The sequence below is a fragment of the Zingiber officinale genome, chromosome 5B (genome assembly GCF_018446385.1).
Source record: "Zingiber officinale cultivar Zhangliang chromosome 5B, Zo_v1.1, whole genome shotgun sequence".
Lineage (NCBI taxonomy): Eukaryota > Viridiplantae > Streptophyta > Magnoliopsida > Zingiberales > Zingiberaceae > Zingiber > Zingiber officinale.
In genome coordinates, this window is record NC_055995.1 from 119,469,833 (window position 1) to 119,485,436 (window position 15,604).

The 15,604-nt window shown below is 39.9% G+C and overlaps 1 protein-coding gene and 2 long non-coding RNA genes across 3 annotated transcripts; 1 reads left to right on the top strand and 2 right to left on the bottom strand.

Annotated features, from left to right (window-relative positions):
• Positions 1-295: 295 nt before the first annotated feature.
• LOC121985595 (AP2/ERF and B3 domain-containing protein Os01g0693400-like) lies at positions 296-1,434 on the bottom strand. Its single transcript, XM_042539157.1, has one exon. The coding sequence runs from the start codon at positions 1,390-1,392 to the stop codon at positions 400-402; it is 993 nt and encodes a 330-aa protein (XP_042395091.1). The 5' UTR covers positions 1,393-1,434; the 3' UTR covers positions 296-399.
• A 3,584-nt stretch (positions 1,435-5,018) lies between these two features.
• LOC121985596 lies at positions 5,019-7,269 on the top strand. Its single transcript, XR_006113217.1, has 2 exons — positions 5,019-5,796; positions 6,362-7,269. It is a non-coding gene; the product is annotated as an uncharacterized LOC121985596 (long non-coding RNA).
• Positions 7,270-9,821: 2,552 nt separating this feature from the next.
• On the bottom strand, positions 9,822-13,854 carry LOC121985597. The gene is made up of 5 exons (XR_006113218.1): positions 13,492-13,854; positions 12,254-12,325; positions 11,047-11,133; positions 10,142-10,591; positions 9,822-10,018 (listed from the first exon to the last, which is right to left on the bottom strand). It is a non-coding gene; the product is annotated as an uncharacterized LOC121985597 (long non-coding RNA).
• Positions 13,855-15,604: the final 1,750 nt, after the last annotated feature.

Genomic DNA, 15,604 nt, shown 5'->3' on the forward strand with positions numbered 1-15,604 from the left:
GCCTTTCGTTTAAAATAAAGACAAAAAATATATATATAGTTAAGGTTTGATGTGATTCCAAGCTTAAATTATGACTAACTAGAATGGTCTCCGGTCTACTCATTTGACAAGAATTATTGGGATCGACTAACTTGATTTCTATGCTTTCTTCCTCTTTTGATTTAGGATTTCGATGGTTCGGCACATTAATTGTTCTTCCAAATACAAAATACTCTTTAATCTTTCGACTATATATTACTGCTCTCTTCTCATCCAACTTGTATCTTAATTCCAATCTTTTATTTGTATCCATTAATTTGAGAATGAGGAGGGTCGATTGAGGTAGTGTTTCTTGACAATGTACAAATCTCAAATTGTCAATTTGAGAAGTTGAAGGTGATGATGGATCATCCAAACACACTACAAAACCTCTATGAATTGCTTCTTCAACAACTGGCAGCCGACCGCCGGCGGTTCCGTTATGTTGACACCGAACAACCTCGCCGCCGGAGGTGCGGATTGACGGGATCTCTCGGCGGCGCTGCTCCTCCACTCGATGTAGAGCTGCTTCTCCGGCCCGATGGACCGCCAGAAGCTGACGGTGTCCCCTGCCTTGAGCTGCTTCTCCTTGACGAACCGGCTCCACCCCTTGGTCAGCACGTAGCTCTGGCTGCTGTTCCAGTAAGAGTACTTGAAGCGCCACTTCTTCCCGTCGCCGTCCTCCTCCAGGTGGAGCAACACGCACTTGCCGGTGCCGCCGCCGGCAGGGAGACTTAGCGGGAAGTGCTTCACCGCGTGCTGCTTGGGAATCACCAGCCGATTCAGCTTCCCTACGTCGCTCGGCGTCACGGCCTTCTCGAACAGCATCTCCCTGGGCGAAGGCGATGGCTTCCGGTAGCCGCCGGCGGGGTTCTTCCTCTTCCCGAGCACGCCGCCCCGCTTGCAGTGCTCCAGCTCGTCGCGGTAGGTGTGCTTGCGCAACATGTCCACGATCTCGGCCTTGGAGTGCGCGTCGAGGAAGGACAGCTCCGCCGCCGCCTCCTCCTCGTCGGACTCCGCCAGCGGCCGGAAGTTGGTGGCGGCGTCGCGGCCGCGGAAGCGCTGCGCGGCGGCATCGTACGCGCGCGCAGCCTCTGTCTCCTCGGCGAACGTGCCGAGCCACACGCGCTGGTGCCTCTCGTAGATCTGCGCGCCCCATCGGCCGTTGGGCTGCGGGACCACGCCTTTGTACCCGGACGACGGCAGCTTCCTCGACTCCACCTCCATCCCCCCGCCGCCTCCTCCTCCTCCTCCTTTCGGAACAGGGTCGAACACCACGCCGAGGCCACTGCCCATTCTGCGAAGAGCGCCGTCGTCGACGATATCGTATCGCAGAGAGTCGCTGGATGCCTCTTCCACGCAGCTCCCATCCATGACTGACTTTTAGAATCGAAGAAGAGAAAGAGAACGAGAGAGGTGCGGTTGACTTCTGTACAAATTGCGCCGCGCCAAGAGTTTATATAGGGAACACTCAGAGGAAGATTCAAGGCAGCTGCTGCTTCCACCTCACTTTGATTCATACACATCTTAATTTAATTAATTCTTTTAAAAAAATTATTTTGGGATCCTCTTAAAGTCCTGATGATGGATCTAACTCACTGACCTGATCCAAATCACTTGAGTCGATCGATATTAGCAACCTTCGGAGTGACTGAGATGGGACGAGAGACAAGTTGGATTGAGTGGGGTGCTCGTGATTTGGACCACGAGGCCAAATGCATCCCCCTTCAGCTTTGTTCTGATTAGGATGATTATGACCTTCCTATTTCCCTTTCTTTGGAATTAATTAATTGTTTTTTCTATTCCACTAATAGCAACAAATATATATATCGAGAAATCCAATCGCACGGTTTGATCAGAGTGGACACGAGTCAATGAGTGAGGCTCGACCAAGTTGAGTTGGCTTTGTCCAAACTAGTCGACCATGGTGGACACAAGCTAAGTAAGATTTGAGTGACATAGTTGATGCTCAACTCAAACTACGAATCAGGAATTTTTATCGACGTCAATCACAAATTCTGTCTCCCTCTTGTTCCTGCACGAATCATAAACTGCTATAGTTTGACCACGCAGTTGACTTCAACTTGCATGAAATGAACGAGCGTTTACTTTTCAAAGCATGTTGAGGGTTTCTGTTATTATCCCAACTTGAAGAGCAAGACATGTCCTGACCCACTTGCAGTTGGACTTGGTATCTGAATTAATGAATGCACGCAGACTTCCATCGCCAAAGTGATCTGATTCATGTTGACCGAGCCCTGTTCATGCCACATGGTGCTCGTAGTTCCCTCTGCGTCAAAAGTAATCAGGAACTTTTCGTATGGCAATACTTCAATCTTTAATGTTCAACATTCAATTTTCAAGAATAATACAACCCCAGGAAGGAGGGTCACTCGATTCTTGAATCTGTATATGATAACCGAGTCAAGGCGATTAGAGTCTGCCATGCTTAAACAAAATTCAACTGTGGGTTTTGGAACTTTATAATAGAAAATTGTTGTTGAGTTATGCCTCGAGTGGAATTTGGAGGTTGAAACTTCAAGTCAGATAGAGATTAGTCCTCAAAGATCAACAAACATATTCAATTCCGATGATGATAGATCTTTTGACCTTTTCTTCTCACTAGTAGATTTGTCAAAGTCTATCAGTTTAGAAACAATAAGATTAAAAAATTATGTTTTCAGAAAATGCTAAGGTAGGAAATTAGGAATAGTTGTTATCACAGTCCCACCAGACTATCATGGGCAAGAGAATAACCCATAAATTCATCCGGGCCTAGTTAAGGCCGTGCTGTGCATCCTTCTGTCCCATTTAGTACTTCCAAAGGTATCCATTCCCACCTCAATGATCCCTCAATATACAACGATTCACAACAAGTTCATCCTTTCAATTCGCTCTTTCTAACTGTAGATTTACATTTTGTAGATTTACATATTCAGCAACATATGCCTAAATTTTGCTGCAGAAAGACTTGATAGAGAAGACTTCCTTCATGCTCAAGCATCCCCTCGGTTGAAGCTCTCATCCTTTTCCTCGAATGAGAAAAGTAAAGAAAATTTTATTTTTTTCATGTAATCATGTTTGATTTATAGAACAAATTTTAATTTAAAATTTTTCAGTAACTTCACTTATAGTTTTTTGGATGATGGCTAGTTCTTAGGATGTTGAATTCTGTAACCATTGGTTGAAATGTCCAATGAACTCTGATATTGTTTGTTTGTGCTTAACAAAAACTTGTGCATTATACTGAAGTTGCTCGTATCAAAGAGAAGAACCATCATTTCTTTATCCCAGTTATTGCAGATTACAATTAGTCTTTTGAATTTCTGATGTCACGAAGAGTTGGAGAAGTAATAAATCTACTCATATTTGGGTGAATAAACAAAAATTGAGCGATAATCTTGATTTTGTTGTGGTAATATTCAGTGGCATTCCTAAGATTTCATCTTAATTTGTTGATCAAAACTGAAGTAAATTAAAGTGTCACATATAAACGGAGAATTAAATGAAGATTTGCAATTCATAATCATGTAGGGGAATTTAAAAACAAAAACAAAATCATTACTGAGTGGGGGAAAAAACTCAAAGGACCACTCGAAAAGGCTCCTTCATCAACAGTGTCTATGGCTTTAATTAATCGATCCACAAGAAGAGCTGCCTCAGTGCTGGAGGAGATAACACCTCGCGCGATCCCATTCAATGCTCCTCCCCTCATTCACCAGTAAGCAATCACTCCACTCACCGTTCTATCGCACTTCAGTGACTTGTTCTTCCCTGAAAATTCTTGTAATGTTTGCCGCAGTGGAATTGCAGCATCCAACTGGTAGAATTATTTTGCTCCTGCACATTAACTGGCCACCATGTTAGCTACTGCATGCCCTGCAGTTTAAGCCAGAGAAGAGAAATTTAATTTGTGGACTGTCACTTTCTTGATGGTTGAGTTTGCATTCATTCCATTGGCACAGAGGAGTCATCTACCAAACTCCCTCGAGCTCCTATTGACACACACTACATCAAACAGACTAAATCTGCTGCACCAAGTTGTAATTTTTGTTTTCAACTTGTTGTTGAATTAACCTAAAAGAATATGAGTCGAGAGCTAGCCCATACCTCGAACAGAAGAAGTTAATAAATTTGGAGCAGAAGCTGGTGGTGAGAACTGAATGCTATTAAATATGGAGGCATATGTTCAGTATATTGAGGATGTAGCTCTGTCCCTGTGACTGTGAGGTGATGGTCCCTTTCTCCCTTGCAAGTTAATGCAACCCAACCACCACATCTACTAAGTCCCTCTCTGACTCCATCCATAATCAATTCATTCAGCCTCGCCTTCCTAGCCATTTGTTACTGCAGCTCGATGTACCTTTATTTTTTTCTCCTTATTTCTTTTCCTTTTCCAACCAAAAAAAAAAAAAAAAACTCACTGTCATCGAACAAAGAAGAAAACAATCAAGCACTTTAAAGTCTAAAAGTTACAGAGTTTTATGCATTCCAGATTCCACCGAGAGCAAAAGCTTTGGTCACTTCATTAAAAACAGTCATTAAATTCGGATCTCCAGAGCTTTGAATACGTGTGTCCTTTCCCTCGAATTTTTGTTTTTGAATTTCGGAGAAACTCGAGTTTACAAAGATAAAAAAAGGAGAAAGTTAAGCACCTCCTTTCACTCAAAAGTTACAGCATGTGGTCAAAGCATTATAGGGAACAAGTTAGGCGTGCAAGGTTAAAACTGAACATGGCTCAGCGTGTTAGAGTTGTATCATTACTTGTACAGAACAAAGTATTTACTTCACGAGCTAAGCACAGTTCGGATCAAACAAAACCTTAAAGACATGAATAATAAATCTGGTTTTGCTAGTAATCATGCATGTTCCAATGGGCCCATCAATCCTTCCTTGTTTCACTTTACCCAGCATCCTGAGGCTGTGACAAGAAATTTTAACTGAAGAGAAGAAGATGCTCCTCATAAAAGCTGGAGAAGAATTAAGATTCATTTAACTTTTATTTTGTTGACAGAGCTGCTCTTTCCATTATATATATAGCCTCTTCTTTCTTGCTCCATTGCCTCTTCCCTAAACTCTCTCTTTCCTTCCTTCCTTCCTTCCTTCCTTCCTTCCATGGGAACAGCTTGCTTAAGCTCTGGAATCCAACTTAATTGGGGTTGCAGAAGGAAGGAAACTAAGATAAGAGGTTGAGACATTCGATAGCAGTGTGAGTGCTTGTGATATATTATAATAAGAGGTATTGGCGTGTCTCAATCTGAAACCATGGTTGCATGCTGGAATAGCCATGTTATTTGGATTGAGCCGCGTCAATATCTCTCCTTTACTTCCATCACTCCTTTCAAGGTATTTTTCTTTTTTCTTTTTCTTCTAAGATAAATTCTTGGCCTGCAACCTTACTTTCAGATTTTTGATGCTGAACTGCACTTTTTCTTCATCAGCATGCATACATTTATTCAGGTTCCCGCGCATGGTAGTAAAAGGAAGGACCAAAAGAAACTTGCTGTTTTAGCTTACAGTATTTTGTTCTTCCATTCAGTTTGGCCATTAAAAGAAAAGTTAATTTGTCGTGGCTAAGCTAATGATTTTCCATCAGGCTAATTCGATACTATTTTTACTAGGTTGATTACTGATGGTAATAAACTGCAGAGTTAGTGTACATGTTTAGATTTATGATCTATTTCACTTTAATTTGTTTGGCTTCTCTCGAGGAGCAGTTGATGTGGGCAAGCTGTTAGATGTGATATATTCCATGCTTGAAGAATATTTTGCAAGAAGGTATGATTTTCATGACTCTTCATGGCAGATAACTTTCTATCTTTCAGATTTAACAGTTAGCTAAATTTGATGAGTATCCATTTGATACATTAATCTTTTTCCTTTTCTTCCCACATAGAAAATAACAGGCAGACAATCAATTTTCTCACTAGGAAGTGTGACTAAATGCAGTCAGGAAAAGCTTAATTCCTTTGTCTGTGAATCAAATCCAACAGTGTCAAAAACCCTAAACCATAACAAAACACAAATCTGACGCAAATTTAGGATATTGATCTGAAACATACATAAAAATTTTAAATTCGAATCAATTGAGAAGACATGGTATTTCCGAAGTAACTATTGGAGAATAACTTGGAATAAAGAGACATGTCTTCCTTTATAAATGCAACGTTAACACGGTACAAGCTACTAAGCTAGTGCAAGTTTTCATGGCTACACAGAGCATTTTAACAGTATATTCTCTCATAGAGGGCCATTGCAAAGAATGAATAAAGTATTTGTTATAGAAACTTTATTCCTTTCTCCCTTTAAAGAGAAGTCATCTCTTTCTTAAACTTTTGATCAGGGCTCAAACTGTACAAATCGATCGTCGAAAGCCATTGCTGAAACTGAAGTTTTCTACCGTAGGACGCCGGCAGCAGTCCTGTTCCAATCAGACTAGCCGGAGAAGGCCGATCAGATGCCCTCCACCCTTCGGTACGCATCCAATATGTCCTCGAAGCTAAATCCCGAAAACGGAGGCGTCTGCGTCTGCAGCTGCAGGCTCATTTGGTCAGCGCTCGGGTCCGATGGCAGTGGCAGGAGCGACGCCGATGACTGGTCGTTGTGCAAGGGCACCTCTGCCGTGACAGGGAGCAGAGTAGGAGGGGACGTCACCGGCGCAGGATAAACGGCTACTAGTGGTTGCGGCATCTGAGAGACAAGAGGAAGCATAGAAGGCAGCGGCGGCGGTAATGGAAAATTCTGGCCCTTGTGCCTTTTGTCTTGTTGTTGCTGGTTGAGTTCAGGTTCACCGGCGGCTTCTTGCTCCTCCGGAGGGTAGACATTGATAGAAGTCCTCGAAGGCAAATCCCGAAAGTTCTCGAAGTCAAATCCCTCCGCGGGTTCAAACGGCTGTGGCTGCAGGCTCCTCCGGTCAATGCTCGGGTCGGACGAGAGCGACGCCAAGAATTGGCCGTTGTGCAACTGCATCTCTTCCGTGACTGGGAGATGAGGAGAAAGGACCGTCACCGGCCCAGGATAACCGGCGACGACGGGGTAATTAAGATATTCCAGAGGAAGCATAGAAGGCGGCGGCGGCGGCGGCGGTAATGGAGAAATCTGGACCTTTTGCCTTTTGTGTTGGGGCTGGTGGATGTCAGATTCTCCGCCGGCGTCTTGCACTTCGGGAGGGTAGACGTTGACACCAGCATGCTGGCATCGCTTGACGTAGGTTTTCCAGTAGTTCATGCATTCGTTCTCCGATCTCCCGGCCATCTGCGCCATATCGATTACCAGAGAAATAATTAATTAAAAGAGAGAGAGAGAGAAAAAAAAACAGAGGGATCAGAGGAATTGGTGAGGAGCTACGTACTTGGGCAGCGATGCGAGACCACTTGTTACCGAGCGCGGCATGGAGGCGGCAGAGTTGGAGCTCCTCGTCGCTGGAGAAGGAAGCACCGTCCTTCTTGAGGCCGGGGCGGAGGGTGTTGAGCCACCGAGAGCGGCAGCATTGGCCGGTGCGCGCCAGCCCGGTGCTCTTTGGCACCGTATCCCAATTCCCCGTGCCGTGAACCCGAACGTGCTCCGCCAGCACTGCGTCCTCTTCCGCCGTCCACGTCTTTCTCTTCCTAATTCGCGACGGCGCCCATCCTCCTCCTCCTTCCGCCGGCGACAACTGCGGTACTGCGACGACACGTTCTCCTTCCCCTCCCTCCATCGAGAATCTAATTATTTGTATTCGCTTGAGACGTACGATGATTAATGTAAAGAATCTCTCAATTCGAACGTTAATTCTCAAGTGACGAATATAGAACAGTGCACGGGACGGGTTTAATTTTATCCAAAAACAAAAGAAAAAGAAAGAATAAAAAAGTAGTTAAGTTAATATCGGGTCGTTGAGAAATATTAGACCAGATTTCGGCGGTTTGAACAAAAGATTAGGTTTATTAATCTGTTTTATTTACTTGAATTAATATAGAACAGATTACAATAATTTCGGCAATTTAACAAAGGGCTCACTCAGGTTTATAAATTGACCGAAAAGGATACGATATTTTGGTATTTATCAAAAAGACATATTTAATTTACTATTCTTTTCATTCTATATCTCCATTATTTATTTTTTCTTTTTATCTTTCTTCTCCTTCTCTATCCTCTTGTCTCTTCTCTTATGTCCCCGGAGTTATGATATAATGGTAGGGTATCTAAGTTATCACCAAAGCACTCGTAGTTCGAACCCTAGTTATGACGAATTTGTAGAAATTTTTCTTCCAAATGAGGCACGTAACTAAAGGATGCTGGGCTCTTGGGCTACCCGCTGCGAGCACTTCCCGATTTACCCTGGTGACCGGTGGGAAACTTTCGTGGAGCCGGACTGGTTACCCCAGATTCGACGTTACCCAGCCTGGTTAATCATTTCTTTTCTCTTCTCTCATGCATCATAACATGGGTATTATATAATTTCATATTAGGCTTAATATTTTAAAAATATTTTAAAATCTCTAGAGATATCGAAATAAGCAATGAAGGACAGTGGTGGACTCTTTATAGCCTCAGAAATTTACAAGACTTGAAATGAATCCAATCGGAACTGTCTATGTTGATTAGTAGATTTTGATCGAAATTCACTGATCGAGCTAGAGACCTTAGATTACAATCATTTCAAGTCCTATGAATTTTTTATACTGCAAAGAGTTCAACGGTGCTATCATTGCATATTTCGACTTCTTCAAATGTTTTAAAATTTTATCAAAAGAATCATCTAAGCCATAAACTAATTCATATCAGGCCCATGTTGGGCCTAAAATCACACCATGTCCATATCAGACCCAACGTAGATCTGATATGTTTCATATCAGGCTTGCGGGGGTTAGGGTTTAGCTGATTCTTTTAATAAATATTTAACACATTCGGAGAAGCCAAAATATGCAATAGATGACACCGTTAGACTCCTTACAACCTAAGAAATTTCACAAAACCTGAATGGTTACAATCTAAGGTTTTTAAGTCGATTAATGGATTTAATTTGGTCAAAACCTATTGATCGACTTAAAGACCTCAAATTGCAACCATATTTTTAGGTCTTGTGGATTTCTGAGGATGCAAGCAGTACAACGATGGTATTCATTGCATATTTTAGCTTCTTGGTATTAAAATTTTATCAGAAAAATTAATTAAATCATAAAAACATTCATATCAGGCCCACATAGGTCCACAGGATATAGTTTAGTGGATTTTTCCGATAACATTTTAACACCTTCAAAGAAGTTGAAATATATAATGGATGACATCATTGGACTTCTTGCAGCTCACTACAAGAAAAACCCTCATAGACATCGGTTTTCCACCGCTATCTATTACAAAATCGACCAATGTCTATGAAGGCGATGTAAAAGGTCTGTCATTTTAGACATCGGGTTATAACCGATGTAGTATCACTTAACGACACCGATTTTTGAATAAGTTATGAACCGGTGTAGTATCACTTAACGACATCGTTTCAGCAACGATGGAAAATCGATGTAATACCAGTATTGTTTAACGACACCGATTCAATTTCCGAAATAGTGAAAAACCGATATTATACAACATTTTAATAGTATAAAATTTAATTAATATTATTATACATCAGTGTATCTAAACACACCAAGTCAATATCCATGTAACCAACACATAAATATTATTCTTACAACATAAAAAGATAATAGATATTATATACATCAAGTCCGTATCCACAAATTACACAAATATTCTTCTTACAACATCAAAAGGTAATAAATATTGTACACATCAAATCAGTATCCATAAAATATACAAATATTCTTTTTACAACATCAAAAGGTAATAGATATTGTACACATCAAGGTAGCATCCGTAATTTACATTCCATGCAAATATATGCATCATCCAAAGTTTTCAAAAATCAAATATCTTTCCTTACTCAAATGTAATATAGCATGCATTCAGCCCACTCGAATCGCACTTCATCAATTTCAGCTCTGGAGTACTTGAGATTTGTAAACTGTAACAACACATAAAAACAGATATTGCAGCACTTTCATTTTGTGAATTTAAAAAAAAAAATAAAAGAGACATCATTGAGGAAAATTAAAAAGTAAAAGGTGTTGATTTCAAAGAAACTTACTGAGACTTGTAAAATATCTTCACAAGCTAATGCAACATCCAGTAGAAGAAGGCATACACGGAGAGCTATTTGCTGCTCTTCAATTGGCTCGATATTCTGGAACAGCTTTTTGAGAACAGATAATGACTGTGCATACTCATGGATATGGTAGAGAATGATTGCCAGTGAAGAACCAAATTAACAAAAATACTAAGAAGAGAGCAATTTATTAACTCATTCACTAATTATGGAAAGAAAATTTTTGACAAAATGCGTTGAACTACATACAATATTCAGCATTGTTACTGAAACATCAAACTCTTGGGCATGAACAACCCTACTGCTATTTATAGCAGCACATTGATGAATTGAAGCACTATTAGCTTTAGACCCTAAAACCATATAGCCTAGGCAGCTATTCTCAGAGTCAATCTGATCCACAAAAGTATGCGCAAGCTCTTCACTCTGCTCCTATAACCAATATAGTTATTAATCAAAGAGTGCATGTAAAATATCTTTTCAGTTGCAAGAACAATGCTAGTTTAAGAAATTATAGAATATTGACTAAATGGAAAAACATGGATTAAATTATTTTCCAACTTTGAAAAAAAGATAGAGAAAATGGTGAAATTACATGAAATAGATAATAAAATATTAGCAATATTCAAAATACCATGATTTGGAGAAGACATGATTCCCAAGGAACAACAGACTTTTCTGCTATAGAAGAATGGATGATTCTAAATATCATGTTTAACCTTATCATACATGTTAAGTATAATCATGTCATATAATATCATATGTTTAATATGATTATAGCTTTAATGTTTAATAATTTGTTTCCTCAAGAATGTCAGTATGAAGATGAGAAATTATCTTCATAAATTAATTCAAAAAACCAATTACTTGTGATTCAGTCAACTTACTTTAACCTTGTTTAATGCATCAAGGAGATTCCTAGGATCAGTGCAACCATCTCAAAAGTATTCTGCAACAGCAATGTTATGAAGAGCCTGAAATAAATAGAAAATGATTAAGGTTCACACAAACAAGAACTACACATAGTAAATAAACTTCTTTTCTTTTGTATGCAAGTCAACAACAAATCATCATGTACTTTAAAAATGAGTAAGATATTAGTTAAAATAGAAATAATTAGAGGGAAAAATAGACATGTTTCATATAGCCGCCAATTAATACATTTTGACATGGAGAAACAATATCAAACCCTGAGTTGCAACTATTAGGGAGACCTAAAGACAAACAGTGTAAAAGCCTTCGCACAAAAATTAGAAGTGTGGATACCAAACCAGAGGGAAGGTTGTCCCCCTCTAGTATTAGTCGGGTGAAGCTCGGACCCCAGGATTATCAAAAAAAAAAGAATAATAATAGGGTTATGTGCTGCTAAATAAACAATACCATAAAAGAACTAAATGTTAATTGAATACTTGGCATAGTTAATGAATCAGAAAATAAGTTATAAATGAACTTTAAAAGGCAAGTGGTAAGGTAGGTTTCCTATTGCACTAGAATATTGATAATAAATAAATCATAATACAAATAAATTATCCAAACAACTAAACAGAACAAGTTTGTGTTAAATCTAGGTGAATTTCCTATTTTCACTTCACCCTTTTCTCACCAGACATTTAGACAACCATTTGAACCAAACGAAAAGGACAGCCCGGTACATGAAGCTCCCGCTATGCAGAGTCCCGGGGAAGGATCCATTGTATTCTTCTTCCTCAGAGGAACTAGCTTGCTGTTTGTATTGCATGAAGAAATGGTATGTAAGCATATTCCTTGTTACAACAATCGATGATTTCTAAATGACTTACTCTTTTTGTCTTCAACACCTTGTGGCAATGCACAGCACAGCTTATGTTGCTTATAAAATTGGATCCTAGACATCCTACCTTTTTTGTTTAGACATTAATATTTGTTCATGGAAGTGTGTAGATTGTGAAGCTTGGAAACAGGAAATAAAATTAAATGCCTTTTTTAAAAAAGAATAGTTTATCTTTGTTTACAAAAAAAAAAAAAAAAAAACTATATATTCTTCATAAAGAGCGCACATGAATGACACAAATTTGCGGAGAATGTCCATACAATACAACCAAGACTGTAACACACCTCATGATAGATTTCACAGGTTGTATCACCCTTCTCATTGCACCAACGTTGGATACATTCCCTATGAGCATACTGCAGCACATTGCAAAATTGTAACTGACTAGGCCAACTAAACAGCAGCAAAGTAAAGAAATACTATAACTGCAGAAAGAATTCATCATGCCATATTATCTATCTCATTAATGTCTGTTCAAGTTAAGACTGAAGAGACAACTAATCAAATCAGACCGTTGGAAATTTGTTTGCACCAATTGCTTTAAAAAAACAGATAACAAGATACTGATTTTAAAACTCAGGAGATGCAGAAGTTTCAGTGAACAAATGTTAAAAAAATTGGAGCTAGTATAATAAAATATCAAAGAAACAAGCATTTTTACTATTCACTTTGAAGTTGTACAAACTTGAATCTCCTGAGGTGAAAAATCAAGGTGCAAAAGTTAGAAAATAAATACAGACTCCATTTCCAATATCCCAAAATAAAATAAAATAAAATAGAATAGAAGCAAGGAAACTGCATTGTCCCTTAAGTAGACTGGCAAAAGCCATTCTATATTATGTTATTGTTTTGATCATCTCACTTAGAAGAATTCTACATCTACCATCGGAGAATCTAAGCCTAAAATCTGCTACTGCTTAATTGTGTTCACATGCCCTCCACTTAGAAGCATTGTAATCCATACAATAACAAGGGTGCATACATACTGGAAAACATATATGAGCCTACAAGAATTGAATCACTTCTAAAGTAATGTATCAAGCCTAGACATCATGCCCCATTCTACTAAAGCAAATAATCCAGATTGCAGAGTTCAACAACAAATCCATGAGTCCAACTATTCAAGCAGCTACATGGATCTTGTCCCACTGTTTAACTCATCATAGGTAACAAGAGCATATCAGGAATCTTGAGCAACAGATCCATGCAATTCATAAGCATATAAATTTTTTAGTAGATCAGAAGGTAATCTATAACTTTATACATTGGAATCCATGCAGTAATGCATGTCTATCAACTCTATCAGGAATCTGACCAATAGAGATGCATGAGCTAGCAGACATTGGAAGTCAACAACACATCATTTGTTTTTCGATGATCAGAAAACAGCATATAATTGGAAAGGCAACACATAAAGCTACCAGTTCACAACGACCCAAGAGCCAAGTACTAAACCAGGTCAAGCTTTATCAGAATGTCAATAGACCTCCAGGCTACCAAAAAGGGGGAAAGAGAAAGAGACCTTCAGACTGCCATTGCAAGGGCAAGGGACCTCCAAGTTCTCCACGTGATCCTCCTCTTGGCATATACGGCAGTCCACCAACTGAATCAGTGGCTCCTCTTCATCACCAATCAAGTTTTCCCCTTCCCCGCCCGACCCACTCACCAGGGCGGAAGAAAAGTTAGGGGAAGAATCCTCTCCCCCTCTGACCGTGTTAACCTTTCGAGGCTTCCTCAGTAGATCAAGGCTCAATACTACCTTTCGAGGCTTCCTCGCGAGGCGGAGGCGAGCTCCTTGGCGAAAGGCTTGCTACCACAGCACCGTAGCACATCCTCCTCCGTCCACGAAAAAGACGTCATCTTTCATAGATCTAGGAAGGGGAAGAGGGAGATCAGTGTGTTATTGGAAATTTATATGACCTAAAATAATTTCAATCTAAGGTCTCTAGATCGATCAGTGTATTTTGACTAAATTAAACCTACTTATGGAACTAAACAGATCCAATTTGACCCATTTTAGATCTTGTGAATTTTGAGGATACAAGGAGTCCAACGGTGTTGTCCATTACATATTTTATAAAATGTTATTGAAAAAATCAACTAAACCTTAACACCCATGAGCCTGATATAAATGGGTTTATACTTTATCTTATTTTTTTGATAACATTTTAACACTTCCAAGAAGTCAAAATATGCAATGGATGGTACCATTGGACGTTTTGCAACCTTAAAAATCCACACTACCTGAAATGGCTATAATTGAAAGTCTCTCGATAAATCAGTGGATTTTGACAAAAACTCATTGATCAACTTAGAGACCTCCAATTGCAACCATTTCAGTAAGTATGGATTTCTAAGGAGACAAGGAGTCCAACGGTGTTGTTCATTGCATATTTTAACTTTTTCGAAGGTATTAAAATGTTATTAAAGGAATCAGCTAAACCCTAATCCCCATGAGCTTGATATGAATGAGTTTATACTTTATATTATTTTTTTATTGTTGAGACCTTGATGTTTGCTAGAGGGGGAGTGAATAGCGTCTCATCCAAAACGTCGCTTCCTACAATGGTTAGTACGCACAGCGGAATACAAAAATAAATACTAACAATAAAAAGTAAACCTAACACGTTGATTTAATGTGGTTCGGAGATGAAGCTCCTACTCCACGGCTGTCCGTAAGGTGGACGATCTTGATCCGTCGGTGGATGACTCCCCGGAAAACCTCCGGCTAGCTCGAGTAACTCCTTGTGGGTGGAGAAATCTCGCCACAAACTCACACAAGCTCTTGATCACTCATGAAGACCTTGGAGACTTTAATAAAGGTTAACAACCTATATTTTCGTCAACTTCAACCAAGCTTCTAATGCTTGGTTATATAGGCCACGAGTTGGAAAATCCCGCTTATCAGTCGACTGACAAAACCATCAGTCGACTGCCCTTTGTGGAGATTCAACCATTACAATTCAACGGCTCGATACCAGTCGACTGATACTCCATCAGTCGACTGATCCACACTAACCGAACGAACAGAAGCATTCTGTTCACTCCCAGTCGACTGCACCAGTCGACTGATGAAAACACCAGTCGACTGCTACAGTACTACGCTAGTAACGCTACAATAAAACCCTGATCCTAGGATTTAACCCCCGAGTATATTCGCTCAGCACTCGTCCTCGCCCGATCAACCTAGACCTAGCCTTCTAGCCTCTTCCATTAGCCTTGCGTCTCTCGGATGTCTCCCCATCCTTCACGTCTTGCCTTCTGGAGCTTCCATCGGTCTTGTCATTATTGTCGGATCTTCCTTTGCCAAGAGGTCGCACCTCTGGAACTTCATCTATTGCCAAGTCACACTTGGACTTACGTTGCCAAGACTACATGCTTGAACTTATACCGCCAAGACTCATCCCTGGACTTTCCTCCTTTGTCAAGATCACACTTGGAATTTTCTTGTTGTACCTGTATCCTGCATACTCACAATGCATATCAAATACAACAATAAATCTAACTTAAACTTTTACCCAAACATCAAAACCTATGCTACCCAGATTGCTCCAACATTTATAACATTTTAACACCTCCAGAGAAGCCAAAATATGTAATGGATGATACCGTTGGACGCTTTGCAACCTCAAAAA

Excerpts from the sequence above, each read along its gene's own strand:
- LOC121985595 (XM_042539157.1), bottom strand. The coding sequence starts at position 1,392 with ATGGATGGGAGCTGCGTGGAAGAGGCATCCAGCGACTCTCTGCGATAC.